Source organism: Eumetopias jubatus, unplaced genomic scaffold, assembly GCF_037043125.1.
Source record: "Eumetopias jubatus isolate StellerSeaLion01/CBP00866 unplaced genomic scaffold, mEumJub1_p1.0 scaffold_120, whole genome shotgun sequence".
Lineage (NCBI taxonomy): Eukaryota > Metazoa > Chordata > Mammalia > Carnivora > Otariidae > Eumetopias > Eumetopias jubatus.
The window spans coordinates 322,853-347,881 of record NW_028274926.1 but is presented as its reverse complement, the minus strand read 5'-3'; the positions used below and the strand labels follow the sequence as shown (position 1 = coordinate 347,881).

At 41.0% G+C, this 25,029-nt stretch overlaps 1 gene segment (V, D, J or C); it reads right to left on the bottom strand.

The window, feature by feature from the left end:
- The window catches only part of LOC148161594 (T cell receptor gamma constant 2-like), a 49,912-nt gene extending 27,148 nt beyond the window's left edge, over window positions 1-22,764 (bottom strand). The window contains 3 exon segments of the C gene segment in view: window positions 4,274-4,277; window positions 22,206-22,516; window positions 22,605-22,764. Coding sequence covers window positions 4,274-4,277; window positions 22,206-22,516; window positions 22,605-22,647 — 358 coding nt within the window.
- Window positions 22,765-25,029: the final 2,265 nt, after the last annotated feature.

Sequence of the window (25,029 nt, the reverse complement as noted above, 5' to 3'; positions counted from 1 at the left end):
CAGAAAAGTCCTAAATTCACCAACTCACTCTACACCTTAAAGAACTAGAGAAAAAGCAACAAACAATGCCTAAGCCATGCAGTAGAAGAGAAATAATTAAAATTAAAGCAGAGATCAATGAATTAGAAACCAGGAACACAGTAGATCAGATCAATGAAACCAGAAGTTGGTTCTTTGAAATAATTAATAAGATTGATAAACTACTGGCCAGACTTATCCAAAAGAAAAAAGAAAGGACCCAAATTAATAAAATTATGAATGAAAAGGGAGAGTTCACGACTAACACCAAGGAAATTGAAACAATTATTAAAAATTAGTATCAACAACTATATGCCAATAAACTGAGCAATCTGGATGAAATGGAGGCCTTCCTGGAAACCTATAACCTGCCAAGACTGAAACAGGAAGAAATTGACAACCTGAATAAGTCAATAACCAGTAACGAGATTGAAGCAGTGATCAAAAACCTCCCAAAAACAAGAGTCCAGGGCCTGATAGATTCCCTGGGGAATTCTACCAAACATTCAAAGAAGAAATAATACCTTTTTTTACTGAAGTTGTTTCAAAAAATAAAAACAGAGGAAAACTTCCAAACTCATTCTATGAGGCCAGCATTACCTTAATCCCCAAACTAGGCAAAGACCCCATCAAAAAGGAGAATTTCAGACATATATGCCTGAAGAATATGGATTCCAAAATCCTCAACAAAATCCTAGCTAATAGGATCCAACAATACATTAAAAGGATCATCCACCACGACCAAGTGGGATTTCTCCCTGAGATGCAAGGGTGGTTCAACATTTGCAAATCAATCAATGTGATAGAACACATTAATAAGAGGATAGAGAAGAACCATATGGTCCTCTCAATTGAAGCAGAAAAAGCATTTGACAGAATACAGCATCCTTTCCTGATTAAAACTCTTCAGAGTATAGGGATAGAGGGAACATTCCTCAAATTCATAAAATCCATCTATGAAAAACCCACAGCGAATATGATCCTCAATGGGGAAAAGCTGAGAGCCTCTCCCTTAAGATCAGGAACATGTCAAGGATGCCCACTCTCGCCACTATTGTTCAACATAGTACTAGAAGTCCTAGCAACAGCAATCAGACAACAAAAAGAAATCAAAGGTATTCAACTTGGCAAAGAAGAATTCGAACTCTCTCTTTTCGCAGACTACATGTTACTTTATGTGGAAAACCCAAAAGACTCCACCCCCAAATAATAGAACTCTTACAGCAATTCAGTAATGTGGCAGGATACAAAATCAATGCAAAGAAATTAGTTGCTTTCTTATACGCTAACAACACAACTGTAGAAAGAGAAATGAGAAACAATTCCGTTTACTATAGCACCAAAAACCATAAGATACCTCGGAATAAACCTAACCAAAGAGGTAAAGGATCTATATTCTAGGAACTACAAAACACTCATGAAAGAAATTGAAGAAGACACAAAAAGATGGAAAAATATTCCATGCTCATGGATCGGAAGAATAAACATAGTTAAAATGTCTATGCTACCCAGAGCAATCTATACATTCAATGCCATCCTGATCAAAATTCCAATGACATTTTTCAAAGTGCTGGAACAAAAATCCTAAAATTTGTATGGAATCAGAAAAGACACCGAATCACCAAGGAAATGTTGAAAAAGAAATACAAAGCAGGGGTCATCACATTGCCCGATTTCAAGCTATATTACAAAGCTATGATCACCAAGACAGCATGGTACTGGCACAAAAACAGACACATAGACCAATGGAACAGAATAGAGAGCCCAGATATGGTCCCTCAACTCTATGGTCAAATAATCTTTGACAAAGCAGGAAAAAATATGCAATGGAAAAAAGACAGTCTCTTCAATAAATGGTGCTGGGAAAATTGGACAGCCACATGCAGAAGAATGAAACTCAACCATTCTCTAACACCATTCACAAAGATAAACTCAAAGTGGATGAAAGACCTCAATATGAGAAAGGAATCCATCAACATCCTAGAGGAGAACATAGGCAGTAACCTCTTTGACATCGCCCACAGCAACTGCTTTCAAGATACATCTCCAAAGCTAGTGAAACGAAATCAAAAATGAACTTTTGGGACTTCATCAAGATAAAAAGCTTCTGCCCAGCAAAGGAAACAGTCAACAAAACAAAGAGGCAACCCACGGAATGGGAGAAGATATTTGCAAATGACACCACAGATAAAGGGCTGGTATCCAAGATCTATAAAGAACTTCTCAAACTCAACACCCAAAAAACAAATAATCAAGTCAAAAAATGGGCAGAAGACATGAAAAACACTTCTCTGAAGAAGACATACAAATGGCTAACAGACACATGAAAATATGTTCATCATCATTAGGCATCAGGGAAATTCAAATCAAAACCACATTGAGATACCACATTACACCAGTTAGAATGGCAAAAATGGACAGGGAAAGAAACAACAAATGTTGGAGAGGTTGTGGAAAAGGGGGAACCCTCTTACACTGTTGTTGGGAATGCAAGTTGGTACAGCCACTTTGGATAACAGTGTGGAGGTTCCTCAAAAATTTTAAAATAGAGCTACCCTATGACCCAGCAATTGCACTCCTGGGTATTTACCCCAGACACAGATGTAGTGGAAAGAAGGGCCATATACACCGCAATGTTCATAGAAGCAAGGTCCACAATAGCCAAAATGTGGAAGGAGCTGAGATGCCCTTCAACAGATGAATGGATAAAGAAGATGTGGTCCATATATACAATGGAATATTACTCAGCCATCAGGAAGGATGAATACCCAACTTTTACATCAACATGGATGGGACTGGAGGAGATTATGCTAAGTGAAATAAGTCAAGCAGAGAAAGTCAATTATCATATGGTTTCATTTATTTGTGGAACATCAGGAATAGCGTGGAGGACATTAGGAGAAGGAAGGGAAAAATGAAGGGGGGGAAATCAGAGGGAGAGAGACTATGGACTCTGAGAAACAAACAGGGTTTTAGAGGAGAGGGGGATGGGGTATGGGTTAGCACGGTTATGGGTATTAAGGAGGGCACGTACAGCATGGAGCGCTGGGTGTTAAAGAAAACAATGGATCGTGGATCACCACATCAAAAACTAATGATGTATTGTAGGTGATTAACATAACATAATAAAAAAATTTTTTAAAGTCAGTTAGTATGGGGAGGATGGATATTTAGCAAAGGGTCACTGAGGAAACACTGAGAAATAGGGAAACAAAATTAAAATAGGGGTGCCTGGGTGGCTCAGTCATTAAGCATCTGCCTTCGGCTCAGATCATAATCCCAGATGGCTCAGATCGAGCCATGCATCAGGCTCCCTGCTCAGCAGGAAACCCTGCTTCTCCCTCTCCCCACTCCCCCTGCTTGTGTTCCCTCTCTTGCTGTGTCTTTCTCTGTCAAATAAATAAATAAAATCTTTTAAAAAAATAAAAAATAAAATAAAACAAAATAAAAATAAATGTCACTCACAGTATATCATTGAGGGCAATGATTGACAAACTTCTTCTGTAAAGGGCCAAATAGTCAACATTTTAGGCTTTGTGGGTCTCTGTTGCAACTACTCAACTCTGTCTTTGTAGTGGAAAGAGCTACAGAAGATTTGTAAGCGTATGGTCAAGATTGTGTTTCAATAAAACTTTATTTACAAAACTAGGACTTGCCTGGTGTGGGCAGAATTTGTGGACCCACTGTTCCATGGTAAATACTATTGCCATTATGGTTAATTGTAGCTTTTTAGTTTTTCTTTTTTTTTCAGAGTGTTACAGAGTATTATTAGTATTAGTATATTAGTATAGTAGTATTAGATGGGAAAATATAAATATATAAACATATTACGTGTTATATACACAATTATATTTTATATTCTTATATAAATAATCTCATTATTAAATGTAAAACCAAAAAAAAATGCTGACTTCATTAGTGCTGGAAATACTGACTCTACCTTTGGCCCTCCATCTTGATCAAGTCCTCTCTTGGGGCAACATGTTCTGGATTCCCTGGAAATTTTAGAAGTGGTGACGGACTAAGGCCCCAACCTGAGGAAATTTGCTCTGCCCCTTAATAAATTTGTAAACTTGACATACAGTTCTTCTAAAAACAGGTTTTTGACAGCCACATAGTATCTTGTCACTTCAGAGCCACATAGATAAGGCTGTCCTTTCCCTCCTGTCATCACTGTAGTGTCTCATGGTTGTTGTGTGTTGGAAAGTCAGGGTGACTCCATCTCCCCATGTGGCCAATTCAATCCATTCTGCACTGCTCTTTTGAGAATTAAATAAAATAATCTGTGTAAAATATTTAGCACAGATACTGTGAGAAGCTTAATCCCCCTTTTCATTCACTTCTTTTTATAAAAAAGGATTTTATTTATTTATTTGAGTGAGAGGGAAAGTAAGAGAGATCACAGAGGGAGAAAGAGAAGCAACTTACTGCTGAGTGGAGAGCCTGATGCAGGGCTCGACCCCGGGAACCCTGAGATGATGACCTCAGCTGAAGGCAGACACTTAACCAACTGAGCCAACGAGGCACCCTTCATTCACTTCTTTCTAGAAAGTGTTCATTGTTCTCTGACTCCATATTTCATTCAGGGGTCTTCTTACCTTCTTTCTGTAGATGTGTTAGGGGACAGGTGAAGCCTTGTTGAGACCCAGGCCTTCAGGTTTCTCCCCCTGGAACTCACCCCAGTCAAGAATCATGATGGGCAGGGTGTGGGACACAAAATCCTGAGTTTGCCCCGGGGAAGGTTCTGACACTGCTGTGGCAGGAATTCATTCTGCTTCCATAGCATCTCTGCACTTGATAGCACCACCTGATTCCTAGAAGGAGAAACAGAGAATGAAGGTGTTGTCATGATCTCAGGAACCAGAGGTAAACTGCATGCATCGTGATTACGTGCTCAGATATCCAAGTTACCAAAAGTATCAAGTTCTTCTGAAGTAAAGATCTTATCTCAACATTTGCAAGTGGACTCTAAGGAGGTGGGGGAGGAGGTTTTGTAATTTCACACAATACTTTTGGTTATCACTATTTGTTGAAAACTGGCAACTATCCAGCTACTAATTACAGAATTTTATTCTCAGTCATGATTTTTAAATTTATTAATTTGTGAGAGGCCTTTGCCATCTTTTCTTTACAGATAAAGGGAGTATCCATTATCCTTCTTTTTAACCATCTGATACGTATTCAGGATTTTTTATTTTCTTTCCAGAACCCCAGAGAACAAGGTTTTAGAGGCATATCCACCATGTTGTAGGCACCTGTTGTTCTCAGGGGCCTGTTCCAATGGAGAGTGTGTGTTCCTTTTGTCCTAGTATTGACCCTGAATGTGGAGTGAGGTGCTGCTTCTATCTCCAGGATACAGGATTTATACCTTGGTGTCTCCTATGCCCAAATAACTGCCATATACTTAGGGATATAACAATCAGTAGATTCTTTCAGTAGGGCCACAGGCTGGTAGTAAAGGCATGGAATTTTTATGTTTGACAGATCATTCTACCTCTGAAAAACTGCAATGCCCATGAATAAAATTGGAAGTGATAATAAGAAATACTTATGTAATCTGTATACCCCTTTCCTGTCTTCATTTTGAGCCATTCAGATACTAGAAATCTTTCTCTACAGTGCATTAACAGACAAATGGATTTTCCTGTGAACCATTCACTCTGTATTTTCAGAGTTCCCAGACAGCCTAATTTGGTAGGATATCGGTTCAAACTGCTTTAATCTGTACCATAATTGCCGATATCATATGGGGCTCACTGTGTGAACAGAATCTAATACATTTTCCTGCCAAGCTCAGGAAATACTGCAGAGGGAGAGGCTCTGGCTGGGCACCCAGCTGTGCAGCCTCTGTGGTTGCCCATATTGAGAAGGATGTGGGTGTGGTCAGACCTGAAGATGGTTCTTGTGCAGCTTCTCTTGGCAACTCTAATGCTGTGGGTCCAAATCCAGCAGCCACAGTAGTACATGGCCCTATCTTGTTTCCTTAAGAAATTTATTTTCAAGGTCAAAGTGGAAGTTTCTTGTTCTTCCCACTTAAGCGACTCTAAGTAAGCTTTGTTGAGACAAATGTGAGATACTCTCTCCCTGATCTGGTTTACCAGTGCATGGCTCTTTTGTTAAGCCAGTGGGCACTTTCTAAGATATGTGTGCACAGTCATCTCTTGCTCTGGAAATTGATATTTCAGGTTGCTCCAGCTTTAACTGACTGTGGCCAACTGCACGCAAGGAAGGGAAATTCCCATGAAAAAAATTATATGCAAAAAGGCAACAAGAAGAATTTCTTGAGGTTTTCTGTAGACCGAAGTTCCTGGGGGACAACTCACAGGGCTGAGAGACAAGAAAATGACTGCTTTCAGCAGTGGCATTTTGTTGGTCTGGCTGGGTCCCCAGCAACAAGGTAAGAAATGTCCCTGTTAACAGGACTTGTCAGGCCAGAGGCAGGAAGGTGGGGCTGGTTCAGGTTTCTCAGAAGTGGTGGCTTAGATAGTTCCCTGGGGTTGTTCATTATCTGCCACAAATATGAGTAGTTCTGGGCCTTCCTGTGCCCTGTGAGTGCTGGGCAGACGGGGTGAGAGGGCTCCCAATCTGGAAAGAAATTCCTGGTAAATGTGTCTGTTTGGGGTGTGGCAGGATGATTCTCACACCCACTCTGCCATTCCCCTTGGAATCCCATACTGCAGAAACGTTGCTCAGAAACATGAAGACAGGCCTTTTATATTGAAAAGGCAACTGAGAATTTACTGGCATTTTACTTATTCTCTGAAGACACCTAATCCCTCAGGTCCTGCACCTGTGCTGCAGCACATTGTAATAATTTGTGTCAGTTAGTGTTCAGTATCAGTTTTGTCTCTGCTGTGGGGGACAGTGTATTGTTCCTTTTATTGTCCTGCAGTGAAATGGTTTAGTGTAATGGTCAAAAGGAATCAGCTGATCGGGTCCCTCCCCTTCTCTGCCACCTCACCCAGTACCAGCTGTGGACCCAGATAAGTCACTGACTCCCTTAGTACTTCAGTTACCTCAGGAGTCAGACATGCTTGCTGATTATACTGGAACAGAATATTTAGGTGATGTGGGTTACAGGAGCTAACATATGCTCAGAAGGGAGAATACACACACACACACGCACACACACATACACACACACACACACAAACACTCAGGTTTTTCTGCTCCTGGCAGGTTCCCTCTCTTCTTTCACAGGGAACATCAACAGAGGCCCAATATGGCAACCCATCTAACAGCCTTAATGAATTCTGAGCTCTATTCTGATGACATCGTGCTGGCACAACCTCCCCACACCTCCAAGCAAAAGGGCCTTGCTCCAATTCTAAATCACTGGACCCCCTAGAGTTCACTTAAGGAATTGCAGTCTTTAAACCTTTCAGTGCCCATTATCCCAGTTCAAAAGGCATGAACTTACTATCTTTGGCTCAACATTAAGCCTAAATTCATTAAGCTCTAATTTTTTTAGTTTTAAAATGGACCAATAATAGTTATGTTACAGAGGGATTTCTTTTATTTATTTTTTTAAAGATTTTATTTATTTATTTAAAAGAGAGAGAATGAGAGATAGCACGAGAGGGAAGAGGGTCAGAGAGAGAAGCAGACTCCCTGCTGAGCAGGGAGCCTGATGTGGGACTCGATCCTGGGACTCCAGGATCATGACCTGAGCCGAAGGCAGTCGCTTAACCAACTGAGCCACCCAGGCGCCCAAGGGATTTCTTTTAGATGTTATAAAAATGGCACGCAGTGATTCCCTGTCTCAGCCTGAACCTTACTCATATACTGAGTCTCTGGATGCTGAGACTTAGCATTTTAAGTGACTTTAAATTTAAATGAGACTCAGAAATTTAATTTTAAAATATTACATGTTTAATAAATATTAACTTTCAGAAGAGCAAATATTTAGGGCACCTGGGTGGCTCAGTTGGTTAATATCTGACTCTTGATTTTGGCTCAGGACATGGTCTCAGGGCCCTGAGATTGAGCCCCACACTGGGCTTGTGCTGAGCTTGGAGTGTGCGTAAGACTCTCTCTCTCCCTCTGCCCGTCCTCCAGCCCTTCTAAAAAAATGAGCTGGGGGTGGCTGGCAGTTTTAGAAGCACAGAGGGAGAGACACTTTGGACCTGGAAGTGAGGGCTGAGAGTGCTGCTGTGGGGTGCACAACCCAGGACGCTGCTGTTTTTAGCAGCACAGACAGAAATGGAGACAATGTGGCCCAGAGAGTTCACTGAAGAACAGACTGCGATCTCTATCCTGAGGCAGAGGTTTAGATACAGTCACTTCTGCTCTGACTCTCAGAAGAGATGGGGAAAGCTGCTAGGGAAAACTGCCAGAGAACAAAAGCCCCCCCAAATGGGTTTTAACTGAACCCATCCCCCCCACAGGACAACTCTGCACATACAGGATTGCCTGAGTAACAGCGCAGCAAGCCCCTCCCCTAGAAGACAGGATGGAAGAAAAAGGCCAACAACCTAAAGGTCCCTAGAAAATAGGTGCATCTTGCTTGGGTTGTGGTCAATAATTTGGACTCTGTACATTCCCTCAACCACCCCTCAACAGAATGACTAAGAGGAGGAACTCCTAAAATAGGAAAGACTCAGAGACTGTGACCTCTGCCACAGAACAAATGGATGTAGATATAAACAAGATGTTGGAAATAGACTGCAGAATAATAGTTATGAAGACAATAGCTAGGATGGAGAAAACGATTAATGGCGACACAGATTGTCTAAGGGGAGAAATGAGAGCTGATCTGGCAGAACTTAAAAATGCTATCAATGAGATCCAATCTAATCTAGATACTCTAACAGCTAGGATAAATGAGGCAGAATAACACATTAATGATCTAGAAGACGAACTGATAGAAAAGAAGGAAAAGGAGGAGGTCAGGAACAAACAGCTTAAAATCCATGAAAAGCAGAATTAGAGAAATAAGTGACACCATGAAACATTCCAATCTCAGAATTATTGGGATCCCTGAGGGGGTGGAGAGAGAGAACTAGAAGGTATATTTGAGCAAATCATAGCTGAGAACTTCCCTAATCTGGGGATTGAAACAAACATTCGTGTCCTAGAGACAGAGAGGAGCCCTCCCAAGATCAAGGAGAACAGACCAACGCCCCGGCATGTAATAGTAAAACTCGCAAATCTTAGAACCAAGGAAACCATCTAAAGGGCAGTTGGGGGGAAGGGATTCCTTACATACAGAGGGAAGAACATCAGAATAATGTCAGACCTATTCACAGAGACCTGGCAAGCCAGAAAGGGCTGGCAAGTTATAGTCAGGGTACTAAATGAGAAGAACATGCAGCCAAGAATACTTTATCTGGCAAGGCTGTCATTTAGAATGGATGGAGAGATACAGAGCTTCCAGGACTGGCAAAAACTAAAAGAATATGTGACCACTAAGCTGGCCTGCAAGAAATATTAAGGGAGGTTCTATAAAAGGAGAAAGACCCCAAGAGTGATATACAACAGAAATTTACAGAGACAATCTATAGAAACAAGGACTTCACAGGCAATATGATGACAATAAAATCATATCTTTCAATAATCATTCTCAATGTGAATGGCCTAAATGCTCCCATAAAACGGCACAGGGTTGCAGATTGGATAAAAAGACAGGACCATCCATATGCTGTCTACAAGAGACTCATTTTGAACCTAAAGATACAACCAGACTGAAAGTGAAGGGAAGGAGAACCATCTTTCATGCCAATGGGCCTCAAAAGAAAGCTGGGGTAGCAATTCTTATATCAGATAAATTAGATTTTAACCTAAAGACTGTAGTTAAAGACACAGAAGGACACTATATCATTCTTAAATTGTCTATCCAACAAGAAGATCTAACAACTGTAAATATCTATGCCCTGAACATGGGAGCAGCCATCTACATAAGCCAACTGTTAACCAAAATAAAGAGTCATATTGATAATAATATGTTAATAGTAGGAGACCTTAATACTCCACTCTCAGCAATAGACAGCTCATCTAAGCAGAAAATCAACAAAGAAACAAGAGCTTTGAATGGCACACTGGACCATATGGACCTCATAGATATATACAGAACATTCCACCCAAAACAAGAGAATACTTATTCTTCTCGAATGCACACAGAACTTTTTCCAGAATAGACCACATACTGGGTCACAAATCAGGTCTCAACGGATACCAAAAGATTGAGATTATTCCCTGCATATTCTTAGACCATAATGCTTTAAAACTGGAACTCAATCACAAGAAAAAAATTGGAAGAAATTCAAACACTTGGAAGCTAAAGACCACTCTGCTCAAGAAGTATCTGGGCCAACCAGGAAATCAAAGAAGTTAAAGAATTCATGGAAACCAATGAGAACAAACACATCAGTCCAAAACCTATAGGATACTGCAAAGGCAGTCCTAAGGGGGAAATACATAGCCATCCAAGCCTCACTCAAAAAAATAGAAAAATCCCAAATTCACGAACTAACTTTACACCGTAAAGAACTGGAGAAAAAACAACAAATGATGCCTAAGCCACACATTAAAAGAGAAATAATTAAGATTAGAGCAGAAATCAATGAATTAGAAACCAGAAATACAGTAGAGCAGATCAACAAAAGTAGAAGCTGGTTCTTTGAAAGAATTAATAAGATCAATAAACCACTGGCCAGACTTCTCCAAAAGAAAAGAGAAAGGATCCAAATTAATAAAATTATGGACGAAAGGTGAGAGATCACAACTAAAACCAAGGAAATAGAAACAATTATTAAAAATTATTGTCAACAACTATATGCCAAAAAATTGAGCAACCTGGAAGAAATGGATGCCTTCCTGGAAACCTATAATCTATCAATACTGAAACAGGAAGAAATTGACAATCTGAATAGACCAATAACCAGTCAAAAGATTGAAAGAGTGATCAAAAACCTCCCAAAAAACAAGTCCAGGACCTGATGGAGTCCCTGGGGAATTCTACCAAACATTCAAAGGAGAAATAATACCTGTTCTGAAGCTGTTTTAAAAAATAGAAATAGAAGGAAAGCTTCCAGACTCATTCTATGAGGCCAGCATTACCTTGATCCCCAAATCAGGCAAGGACCACATCAAAAAGGAGAATTTCAGACAGATATTCCTGATGAATATGGATTCCAAAATCCTCAACAAAATCCTAGCTAGTAGGATCCAACAGTACATTAAAAGGATTATCCACCACGACCAAGTGGGATTTATCCCAGGGATGCAAGGATGGTCCAACATTCACAAATCAATCAATGTGATAGGACACATTAATAAGAGGATAGAGAAGAACCATATGGTCCTCTCAATTGAAGTAGAAAAAGCATTTGACAAAATACAGCATCCTTTCCTGATTAAAACTTTTCAGAGTACAGGGATAGAGGGGGCATTCCTCAAGTTCATAAAACCCATCTATGAAAAACCCAGAGCGAATATCATCCTCAATGGGGAAAAGCTGAGAGCCTTTCCTTAAGATCAGGAACACGTCAAGGATGCCCACTCTCACCACTATTGTTCAATATAGTACTAGAAGTGCTAGCAACCGCAATCAGACAACAAAAAGAAATAAAAGCTATTCAGAATGGCAAAGAAGAAGTCAAACTCTCTCTCTTCGCAGATGACATGATACTTTATGTGGAAAACCCAAAAGACTCCACCCCTAAATTACTAGAACTGATATAGCAATTCTGTAATGTGGCAGGATACAAAATCAATGCACAGAAATCAGTTGCTTTCTTATACACTAACAATGTAACTATAGAAAGAGAAATTAGAGAATCGATTCCATTTACAATAGCACCAAAAACCATAAGATACCTCGGAATAAACCTAACCAAAGAGGTAAAGGATCTGACTACAGAACACTCATGAAAGAAATTGAAGAAGACACAAAAAGATGGAAAAATATTCCATGCTCATGGATCGGAGGAATAAACATTGTTTAAATGTCTATGCTGCCTAGAGCAATCTATACTTTCCACGCCATCCTGATCAAAATACCAATGGCATTTTTCAAAGTGCTGGAACAAACAATCCTAAAATTTGTATGGAATCAGAAAAGACCCTGAATTGCCAAGGAAATGTTGAAAAAGAAAAACAAAGTGGGGGGCATCACATTGCCTGATTTCAAGCTATATTACAATGCTGTGATCACCAAGACAGCATGGTACCGGCACAAAAACAGACACATAGACCAATGGAACAGAATAGAGAGCCCAGATATGGTCCCTCAACTCTATGGTCAAATAATCTTTGACAAAGCAGGAAAAAATATGCAATGGAAAAAAGACAGTCTCTTCAAAAAATGATGCTAGGAAAATTGGACAGCCACATGCAGAAGAATGAAACTAGACCATTCTCTAACACCATACACAAAAATAAACTCAAAGTGGATGAAAGACTCAATGTGAGAAAGAAATCCATCAACATCCTAGAGGAGAACATAGGCAGTAACCTCTTTGACATCAGCCATAGAAACTTCTTTCAAGACACATCTCCAAAGGCAAGGGAAACAAAAGAGAAAATGAACTTTTGGGACTTCATCAAGATAAAAAGCTTCTGCCCAGCAAAGGAAACAGTCAACAAAACAAAGAGGCAACCCACAGAATGGGAGAAGATATTTACAAATGGCACTACCAACAAAGAGCCGATATCCAAGATCTATAAAGAACTTCTCAAACACAACACCCAAAAAACAAATTAAGTCAAAAAATGGGCAGAAGACATGAACAGACACTTCTCCAAAGAAGACGTACAAATGGCTAACAGACACATGAAAAAATGGTCATCATCATTGGCCATCAGGGAAATTCAAATTAAAACCACATTGAGATACCACCTTACACCAGTTAGAATAGCAGAAATTGACAAGGCAAGAAACAACAAATGTTGGAGAGGTTGTGGAGAAAGGGGAACCCTGTTACACTGTTGGTGGGAAAGCAAGTTGGTACAGCCACTTTGGAAAACAGTGTGGAGGTGCCTCAAAAAATTAAAAATTGAGCTACCCTATGACCCAGCAATTGCACTCCTGGGTATTTACCCCAAAGACACAGATGTAGTGAAAAGAAGGGCCATATGCACCCCAATGTTCATAGAAGCAAGGTCCACAATACCCAAACTGGGAAAAGCTGAGATACCCTTCAACAGATGAATGAATAAGATGTGGTCCATTTATACAATGGAATATTACTCAACTATCAGAAAGGATGAATACCTAACTTCTACATCAACATGGATGGGATTGGAGGAGATTATACTAAGTGAAATAAGTCAAGCAGAGAAAGTCAATTATCATATGGTTTCACTTATTTATGGAACATAAGGAACAGCATGGAGGACATTAGGAGAAGGAAGGGAAAAATGAAAGGGGGGAAATCGGAGGGGGAGATGAACCATGAGAGACTATGGACTCCGAGAAACAAACTGAGAGTTTTAGAGGCGTGGGGGTAGGGGGATGGGTTAGCCCAGTGATGGGTCTTAAGGAGGACACGTATTGCATGGAGCACTGGGTGTTACAGGCAAACAATGAATCATGGACCACTACATCAAAAACTAATGATGTACTGTATGATGACTAACATAACATAATTTTAAAAAAAAGAAAATAAAAAAAGGAAGGCTGAGAAACAGTATCTGACATTTTTCCTCCCTATACTGGGAATGAATTCATTCTTTCACTAAGATTCATAAGGTAGAGAATTTCCTGGACATAAACGAGTGTTTCAAATGCTAGGAGCCAAGAAGGGAGATAAATGGTCACTTCAGACACATTCATGAAAAAATGTGTTTTCTCTTCATGAATTATTTCAAACAGAGAAGTAAACAAAGGCAGAATTTATCTTTTATTCATTATTTTAAATACTTTCAAAAATAGAGATTTTTATTTTCTTTATTTTTCATAACATTAATAGCTCACAATATTGAAGGTATTTCTACATGGTAGGTGTTGTGCTACAAACACATTGGTTCTATTATCTCATTTAATCTTCACAAAGTCTACTAAGTTGGTGCTTTTATTGTTTCCAACTTTCAGACGAGAGAAGGGAGGCTTTTGACACACCAGGAATTTTATCAAAGGTCTGACATGAACAAGTAGCAGAACAGTAATTTGCACCAGAGGATCTATATCTAGAACCCACAATCTTAAATAAGATACTTTATTTCGTCCATATGTACTTTTTATAACATAATATATTTATACCACTATGCAATAAAAATATGTATATGTGTCTAAGTACATATGTATGTATGTATGTATTTACAGAGGTGTCTGTGTATATATTTCTATCAAGGTTCTAGAATGCATGCTTAGGATTCATTACAGGAAATACTCTAAATATTATTCCTCAATAATGCTTCCTGAGATTCATTGATTCACACATTAATTCAGCAAAGGTGTACGGAGGCTGCACTAGAGACAAGGCATGTGCAGACCCTGGCAAGGTCACAGACATCAGAGACATAGGTCCTCCTTTGGGAGCACTTGTATCCCAGCAGCACTTGCATTCATCTTCCTTCATTTGGTGCTGCATCTGACCCTCACAGTCAGGTCTATGATCACAGTCACCCGCACTCCCTCCATTTCAAGTCCCTTGTTATGCAGCCTGTACCATCCATACTCCCTAGAACTCTCTCAGGAAAAAGAACTGATGGTTCCTGACTCAGGCTGTTCTCAACAACCCCAGACAGAAGCTCTCATCAGGAGACCATCAGGTCAATGGGAAGTTGGAGCAGGAAGGCTGATATCCTGCAGGCATAGTTGGTGACTGTCTGCTTCTTTTCCCCTTGATTTTGGGACTGAAGTACCTGTCAGGGAGCACAGAGTGGAGGCTGAGGCTAAGGCTGGAACTAGGGCTGAGGTTGCCCATGTGGAAAGGATGAGAGTCCAGAACTGAAGAGAGGTTCTTTGGGCTGACTGTCTGGCTCCTCTGATATTTTGTACATTTGCACGTGGTTTCATCTACTGTGTTCTGTGGACTGTATAAAATAATTGCAGTAGAGGAGACAGGATGTCTCAGTGCTTCCTATTTATTGTTCTCATATTGCCTCTAAGCAGGTGTTATAAGAGACCAAATATGTATCAGATACCCAAAGTCTGATTCATTTTTTTGGTACCAATAAATGACTAAGGTGGCAGGTGCAATGTTGAGTATGGTACATAAATGTAATTATCCTTTTTTCTACTTTGGATATAGATATTTCAGTTGTGTCATTTTGGCTACTAACTGTGAAGAGAGAGAGAGTGAGACAGAGATATAAACACAGATATGTAGACAGAGAGATATGGAGAGAGAGACAGAAATGAAGACAAAGACTGACAGAGACATAGACACAGGTATATCTAGTGCAGATAGAAATATTGTAAATGTGCCTCAAGGGAGACTTTTCTAAATTAATTTTCCCAATTATTTCATGGTAAGGTGTAGAGACAGATGTGAAAATTAAAAGAAGTACTGATGATATTACTGAGTCCTCCTCCAGGCTGGATGCTAAGCATCTTGGATTTCTCATCTCATAATCTCACAGCAGTTACTGGCTGGGTGGGAGCAACTCTGCTCCACAGAAGTCAACTCTGGATGCTCCAGCTGACCCCCTCCTCTCACTCCACAGTCTGGGGCCCCTGGGGTCTATGCAAATGCTGGCTTTTGTTGTTGCTGTTTTACTGCATTTCTCACGACTGTCAGTTTCTCTCAAGGATTTGAATTGTAAAATTTGGTTCCTAGGTTCAAACAATAGTATTTTCATTGGTTCTTGGACAACACTTTTTGTAGATTAGTTTATCTTTTTTAGAGTCAGAAAGCTTCATAGATTAAGTTTTTTAAAACCCTGGATCTTGTCTATATAACTATGTAGTTACTACCTTCTGAACAAAGTGTCTGTAGCACAGAAGTCTCCGTTTTAACTAAATAAAAAAGGACACAGCTTTTGCAGAATAATTAGAAAAAGTCACTCTTTCTCCAAGCTGACACAGCTCTGCTCAGGGTATAGAGGAGGGTGGGCATGGGATGGATTTTGTTCCCCACTGTGCCCCCTCACATAGGCACACATGAGCAGGGCACACTGGTAACACCAAACAGAGGCTGCAACTCCAGGTTTGTTGCAGGGGAAGGAAGTGTCATTATTTTTGATAATGTACATATGTCATCTCTTCTTCATTCTGATATTGGAGGGAAGTGTTAACCTTGCCAACTGAAAATAGGTTCCTCTGGGTTGGAACAGCCTCTTTCAAGTTAGGACAATCTCCTTTGGCACATTCCTCATCCTTTGTTTCTCTGTCTGTCTCCTGGTCATTCTCATGATGATATCACTACACATGGGAGGAGGGGAGTTAGTTCTTACAGTCTTCCTCTCACATTCTTCCAGCCTTTGTCCTGCTGGTCTTTAGGATTCTCCCTCTTTGTCAGAACTATCTTGTGCAATAACCAACCCTGAGCCCACCACCACTGACTCACACCATACCATGGGATGTAAAGTTTCCCCCTTGCACCTTCTGTTCTTGTCTAAGCATCGATTCTTTCTTCCATGAAATAAGTGTATCTGCAGGATTTTTTAATGATCACATGATTTCCTCAACAGACTCAACATGTAGCATATTATCTGGCAGCTAAATGGATATGAGTTCCAATTTATTCATTGCCAGCACCTTTAGATTGAGCTTTTCACAGTTATTGAAAATCTCTGAGCACCTTACTTCTCTCTGAGATAACCAGACCATTTCAACAGAGTCTCTAAATAGGAAAGCAAATCAATAGGAAATTATGTCAAACCAGACATTTAGAGCAGGTTTAGTGACATCTGTGGGGGTACAATAGTAGCCGTCAGACTCCCTTTCTTCTGATACTAAGGCATTACATAACAAGAAGTATATAAAGTGCTTAATACACTGCCTACCTAGTACAGAAGGTTTCAGTAAAAAAAATAGCTATTATTTTTTTTAATTTTTTTATTGTTATGTTAATCACCATATATTACATCATTTGTTTTTGATGTAGTGTTCCATGATTCATTGTTTGTTCATAACACCCAGTGCTCCATGCAGAATGTGCCCTCTTTAATACCCATCACCAGGCTAACCCATCCCCCTACCTCCTCCCCTCTAGAACCCTCAGTTTGTTTTTCAGAGTCCATCATCTCTCATGGTTCGTCTCCCCCTCTGACTTACTCCCCTTCATTCTTCCTCTCCTGCTATCTTCTTCTTTCTCTTTTTTCTTAAAATATGTTGCATTATTTGTTTCAGAAGTACAGATCTGTGATTCAACAGTCTTGCACAATTCACAGCGCTCACCGTAGCACATACACACCCCAATGTCTATCACCCAGCCACCCCATCCCTCCCACCCCCAACCACTCCAGTAACACTCAGTTTGTTCCTGAGATTAAGAATTCCTCATATCAGTGAGGTAATATGATACATGTCTTTCTCTGACTGACTTATTTCACTCAGCATAACACCCTCCAGTTCCATCCACGTCGTTGCAAATGGCAAGATCGCATTCCTTTTGATGGCTGCATAATATTCCATTGTGTATATATACCACATCTTCTTTATCCATTCATCTGTTGATGGACATCTTGGCTCTTTCCACAGTTTGGCTATTGTGGACATTGCTGCTATAAACATTGGGGTGCACGTACCCCTTCGGGTCCCTACATTTGTATCTTTGTGGTAAATACCCAGTAGTGCAATTGCTGGATCGAACGGTAGCTCTAATTTCAACTGTTTGAGGAACCTCCATACTGTTTTCCAGAGTGGTTGCACCAGCTTGCATTCCCACCAACAGTGTAGGAGGGTTCCCCTTTCTCCACATCCCCGCCAACATCTGTCGTTCCCTGACTTGTTAATTTTAGCCATTCTGACGGGTGTGAGGTGGTATCTCATTGAGGTTTTGATTTGGATTTCCCTGATGCCGAGCGATGTTGAGCACTTTTTCATGTGCCTGTTGGCCATTTGGATGTCTTCTTTGGAAAAATGTCTGTTCATGTCTTCTGCCCATTTAAAAAAATAGCTATTATTAAAATCTTATCAGAACATTGTTTATTAAATTTCAAAAGAACTTAATTCTTTTTCTTTGAGCAAAGGAAAGCAATCAAAGTAATCTGTTGACATGTGGATTACAAATACTAATTCTACCACTTTCAGAATATAACTACAGATTTTTGGTAACTATTCGGTAACTTAAATTTAGAAGTTAAAAAATTAAAGGTGACAGAACTCACAATAGATAGGAATGATCAATTTGTGAGTGAAACATTTAAATGTTGACTAATAAATGGCAGGAAAGTAGATGAAGGAAGGACAGAAATGATAGAACAATTATAATAAACGTGAGAGGCTGGATTTTAGTTGACATGAAAATGGCAGGCATTTCTCTACTTTCTTTTCATAAGAGTTAAGATTGGTTCACTACTGCACACTTGTTTACTGTATTAAAGAACATCAAGAACACAGAATTGAATTCATCATAATATTGATTCATAAAGCCCTATAATCATTCTTCTACACAGAGATAGAGATCTCTTTATTTATTTTATTCTACTTAGGTGATGATGACTTACCTCTAATAAATTGGCAAATACCTCAGAATCCCTGATTTAACTGAAGAACAAAAGCATTAGAAATAATCTACATGCTCCTCTCTACTAAATTCGTCAACTAGAAAAGCACAACATGTAATGATAATCTCTCAACACTTTTCCAGTTTCCTGTTTTCTTACTGAGGGAACAGGGCACATCCTGGTCTGTTAGAGATGGGACTTTGATGGCTTTGTGTAATGAGAAATGAAAGGAACCAGATAAAATCTCCCAACTCTGCAACTTGTTTTACTTATTTGGGGGCAAATACAACCTGTTTATTTGACTGTCTAGTTGATTTTTATTCTTTTGTTCCTCCAGATGGACAGTCTACTTCTCTTTACCTTGCCCTGGGCATTACGAGGTGGACCCTCATGGTTTTCCTTATTCTCTGGTTGCTGTTTGGGAGCAGCTAATGGAAGTAGCAGCAAGAGACTGAGAAGTGGGAGAGAGTGAGCTTAGGGCTCCCTCTCTGAAGGAGGCCTGCATCCTCACAGGGGCAAACATATAGTGACAACTCCTGCCGTACCCAGAGGTTTATGCTCAGGAATGAGAGGTGCATGTGGGAGAAGTAATTCTCTTTTATACCACTCAACCCACTGGAGGAATGTGTTTCTTTTTTCCCAGGGCCCTGGATCCACAGGCTTGGAAACCTAGTGCCCAAGAAGAAATACTTTTGTCAGGTGACATTGTGATGGTTCTTTGAACTTCAAATTCCATTTGCCAACTTTCCATTGGAAATTAGAGCAAAGATTCCCATTACTGTAATCCACAGGGGTTAGGTTCCTGGGGCACAGAGCAATGGGGAGAAAAGTGGAGCATTGATGCTGAGGAGGAAATAGGAGATTTCACAGTATCCATCCTTTGTGCCTCCCAGCATCCATTCTTGTTCTTTGCCTAGGGGAGAAATCTGTCCCCCCACAGCAGGGGACACACAGGGTCCTACTTGAAAGCCTATCTTCCTCTCAGTCTCCAGATGAACATGTGAGGCTGATTTTCTAGCAAATTTCCATGAATGGTAGCAGATCATGTTTTCAGGCAATAAAAGTGCCAAACAACTGTGTTGAAAAAAACTATGGTTGTGTGCAATTCTGCTTGGGATGATCTCATTTGCTCATCTGCATGTGGACAAAAGAGATGTAAAGAAACTAAGGAAATTAAGTACAGTGTTACTAGAAGACTCAGCATTGTTGCCACTGTCTACAGTACCTGGTATCTGTCCTTCACTGGGGAAAAGACCCACTCAACTGAAGAAGTTACTTTGAGCTCTCCAAGTATGAACCTGGTCTCTAACTTGGCAGATGGAGTCAGTAGGAATCAGCAGAGAAAACAAGATTTTGTTTTGTAAAAGAAGCAAAGGTTGTTGGAGAAGAGGGGAGAAATAGTGGTCAAGACAGAGGCTATTACACACATTTCTAACCATCAGACTTCACATGGTGTGTCTAAGTGTTCAATAATATACAAGAATTTTAATATTAAGTAACATGTGAATTCTTTTTAACAATAAATTTTAAAATAAAAATCAAAAGCCATACAGGTTTTCCATGAGTCAATTAGGGTATGGAAGTAACATAGTAAAAACTCTACTGATCCCAATGTTTAGAATGACCTCTCCAAGTTGTGCCCTTTCCTCTACCCAAGATGGTGTCCCTGAACCCGTTCTGGGGGTGGAACATAAAGAACACCCAACACAAAACAATCAGCATAGATTTCCAGGTGTTCCCAGAAATTTTTAGAATTGTGATTTTTAGAAGATGACTCTCATGTAACAGACATGACACTTTGCCCACTACTAGTGTCTGTGATCAACTGAGATCAACTGAGAATGGATAATATAACTATGAAAACTGATTTTTTGAGAGTTCTTAGACTTTTTTCAGCATCAATTTCATAATATAATGTTGTTTCTATTACTCAAAATCATTGTGTCTCACCCACCTCAGGAGTGAAATAAATGAGTTGAGCCCAAATCATCAGGATATTTCAAGCATCCACCTATGCGAAATCCCCCACCTGTGAGGTAATGTGAGCCCCTTTCTAATAGTCAAAATATCAATCTCACTTCAACAGACATTAATGGAATCACCACTGTACTTGGTCCTGTACATTCTAACAAGATGCTTTCAGTGTTGTTAGAATCAGCCATTTAAACAACCATTTAATTAGCAAACGTTTACTTAGGATGGGAGGGCTTATTGGTCTCTGGCTGGTTTGGCTTTACTGTGTGTGGTTGAAGTGTCCTTGGTGAAGCTCACCATATCCTCAAGGAGAAGGGCAGGAGGAGGAAATGACTCCAAATATGATTTGTTGTTCTCTCCACATAGGGGTTGTTTTCTCCATGCACAAGACCATTGTCCTCTCAGGCTGTAACTCAAAGGCACTATAGACCCATGTTGCAAACTGAGATTTAAATTGACTTGGGAGGACTTCTCATGACAGTGTCTTCATATTTAGCTAATTTCTCTGTAACGAAATTATAATAGGTGTTTTGGACTTTCCTTTCAATAATCATGTTTACCAATCCTATTAAGTGTACATAAAATTTGATTCTTTGATTGAAAATACAATTAATTCAGCTTAGACCTCCTAAGAGAGCTTTTTCTTCTTCCCCACATATGGCAGCAGGTGTTTTCCTGTTTGGGACTGGAGAATCAGTAATATAGCTTTTCTTTTCTTTCTTTTTTTTTCTCAAGAAGTTGACAAACTTTATAAGAAGTTAGTAAACATATTGGTATCTTATTTGTACAATTTTGCTTTAACAGAAATCAGTCACACAATTGTGGCAGGTAAAACACCCATTTTACAGAGGCGGTAACAGAGGTCCAGGGAATTGGGCCCCCAAATCCCATATGGAGTAGCATTCAAGGAGAAGTGGAAGGCTGTAGGCCCCGGGCTCATCCGAGGTTGATGCATCAACCTGCCTGAGGATCATGTCCCCCCATAGGAGTTGAGCACCAAGCTTGCCAGTGTATGAGGATGCTGAGTTGTGAGATGTGCTTTTGATCCCTGATTCTCCACTGTAAAGTAACTAGCAGTGGGCAGGGCAGCAACTTAGAAAATGGAATCAGAAGGTGACTTCCAATCTCAGTTTTCAATCATTTTATGGTACATCTCTCTGGAATGATTTTCACAATACTTTATTCTCACATTCTTCATTGGCGATGGCCAGAATCTTCAATCACCAGTCTGTCACAGCTCTGTTCAGTAGAAATAAATGTATGTCACAATTTGAGACATATTTTCTAACTATTACATTTAAAAAAAAAACGTTAAAGAAACAAATAAAATTCTAGGGTTATTTTTATTTACTGCGAGATATCCAAAATAGTGTTTCAACAGATTCTGCTCCAAGGGCTTCAGAAACGCTGCGCTGGACGATCTTTAGAAAAGTCCCTCCCGACTGGACAGCTCCCTGGGTCTGCGTCAGACTGCGCAGCTCCTTAGCCTGCAGGGTTCTGTGCAGTGGACCCGCGGAAAGCGAGAGTCCGGGGTGCTGAGGGCTGACCCCAGGGCAACCCCAGGGACCCAGAGCCAGTGGGAGGTGCGGGGCATGGAGCGCCCTGGGAGACAGAGACCTTTTTGCTCAGGGACCTGGTGAGAGCACAGGGCTGTGCACTTCCCAGGCAGCGCAGTAGTACACGCCCTCGTCGCTCTTCTCCAGGTTCAGCACCGACAGAGTACAGCTGTTGCTCTCCCTGCCCTTCTTGGCATTGACTTTGTCCGCTTTCATGGGAAAATCCCTCTTCACAAAGGACCTGGACATGTCTAGGTAGAGGAGCCTCTTGGGGGCCGTACCCTCCTGGTGGCGGTACCAGTGGACGTAGCTGACCGAGGTGTCTACTTTGCATGGCAGGGTGGCTGAGCTGTCCAAGCGCAAGCGCGCCACCACCAAAGCAGGCTGATCCAGCTTGAGCCCTGCTCCACCACCTGCCAGGGGGAGGAGAGGACAGTGGTGAGACACGGATGGCCAGGAGCCTCAGGGTACCCTGCACGGGGGGAGTGTGTCTGGACTTACCAGGAAACAGGAGAGTGCACAGGATGGCAAGGAGACCCAGCATGGTTCTTCTTCCTACCTGGAAAGAAACTGAGGGTGACCTCCTAGATGCACTTGCTGGGAGGAGACTGCCTGGTTGGTGGCAGAGGGCAGGTTAGGATCTGAGCTTCTGCTTCCCTGAGGCACCTGCAGGTAATGATGACAGGCAGGAGGAAGGGAGGGAGGGGCCAGAGGGCAGGGACAGGTCTGACCACAAGGCGGGGAGAGAACATCCATGGTTAGGGAGCTGAGAAACAATGAGGAATGTTGGTGCAAGGAGAATACCAGTGATAACAGCAATCCTTGATTGGACTTCGACCACACCTGAGCACCACACTAATTGGTTTCTGCTCATTTTTTTTTAATCACATCTGAAAATCACCCCATGGGATGAATGGTAATACCCTCAATTTAGAAATGGGGAAAGCCTGGCTGGTATTTTAAGTAACCATTCCAAGGCAACATGGCTAAAGAGGATTAGGTGATGGGGATGTTAGCCAGATCTGCCTGGAGACAAATCTCAAGCCTCAAATGGCCACTTGGTACCGACAGAGCAATGGGTGTGCAGGCTGCTCGGGAGGCAGGGACAAGCACAGAGCAGAGATCCCTGCTGAAAAGGCAACAGGCCCCCTGAGCTAGCACTGGAGCATTTCTCCCAGAGGTCTCATCAGAAGATGTAAATGCCCTAACGTGACATGATAGCTGTGTAGTCTTGGACAAGCTAGTTCTCCTTTTCCTCATATGTCAAAGGGACCTCATTAGGTTGAATGCAGAGTAAGCAGGCAATGTGAGCAAAGCCTGTGTCCTGTCCCAGATGCAAAGAAAAAGCTCAGGAAATGTTGGAGATTGGTGTTTCATCTTAAAACTGGACTAGTTGCAGGAGATGATTTCTGGGATCCTTATAGTGTAGTATTACAGGGAATATTACAGTTATGGAAAATCAGGTGTGTGTGTGTGTGTGTGTGCACACGTGAGCATGAGAATGCAAGCATAGCAAATTAATTTAAAAGAGAATTTCTGTTGTTCCTGAGGCAAAAAGGTAGCCTCACATAGGGTTGCCAGATTTAATGGAAAAATAATGCAAAATGCTATGCAATATTTGTACATAAACTACAAAATTATTTGTTATTTATCTGAAATCCAGGGAAATGCAAATCAAATACACAATGAGATATCACTTCCCACCTCTTTGAATGCCTATTATCAAAAAGTACAGATAACAAGTGTCATCACAGAAGCTGGGAGGTGAGGAAGCACAGGGACTCAGGGTGACCGTCCTTTGCTCAAGGACCGACCCCATGTGCTGGGGACAGGAGGCTGTCCCAGGAGCTGCTCTGAGAGCAGACGCTCCCAGGCAATCTCAATGCCTTGCAGTCCCAGAAAATCCTTCCTGGGACAGAAGACTCATGGTTTCAAAAATAAGAAAACATAAAATTGTCATCACACTAAAGCAGAAAGAGTGTTCTTAAAGTGGTAATAAGAGAAATCTACTTCAGAACCCTCAGCCAAAGCTTCCCATCTGTCTGCTTTTGCCACAGGCTCTGAGGCTGCCAGGTGCTCACGGTCTGCAGCGAACTCTGGGTTCAGACCAACTCCACGTTCCTGCCAGCCTCCCAGACCTGCTGGCCTCAGGAATGGTCCAGTCAGGGGGCCGAGCCTGGGAGCCCAGCTCTCTTCACAGCCAAGGATGTCATCTGATCAATGGTACGCTGAGGCGAGAGGCCCTTCTCAGTACGTAGCTGCCAAACGGGACACTTGGAAGAGTCTGAATGATACCTCCTAACTCTGGGAGGATTGATTACATTGACAAGGACAGAATGACTGCTCCAGTCCAAGCCCTGCCACTTGGAGGATGTGTGTCCTTGGGAAAGTCCCTATAAATGGGAATAATAATGCTCACCCTGGGACACCATCCACCATGGGTCAGGGATTGGGCCAAGCCGGTTGCTTTGTAAATAAATACTATCAGTCAGTCTGAAGTATGATGTGACTCTTATAACCACTTATTCCTTATAATAACACGTAAACATAGTTATAACAACCACATATGACAGAGCAGCTAACTGGAATCTTAAAATATTTCATCTATGCCATCACATAAATAATGGAGCCTTGATTCAAACACAAAGCTAACAAATGCAAAACCTGTCACACCATCCATTCTATATATGTAGAATTCAACATATATATACACAGAGAGAGTTATGTTTAAGCTCTAAAGAGTAAGGGGTCATGAGGAAAATTTCAGCGAGGTTGCAGAATTCAAGAATATCTCTCACATGCCAGGGAGCAAAGAGCAGAAGCTGTTCTTGAAGAGCAGTCATTCAGGTAATGGTGCTGGACCTCAGAACATAGTAGAGATTATTCTAGCATTGGTGAAACAATAGCTGCTTGCCTTTTGGAGAGA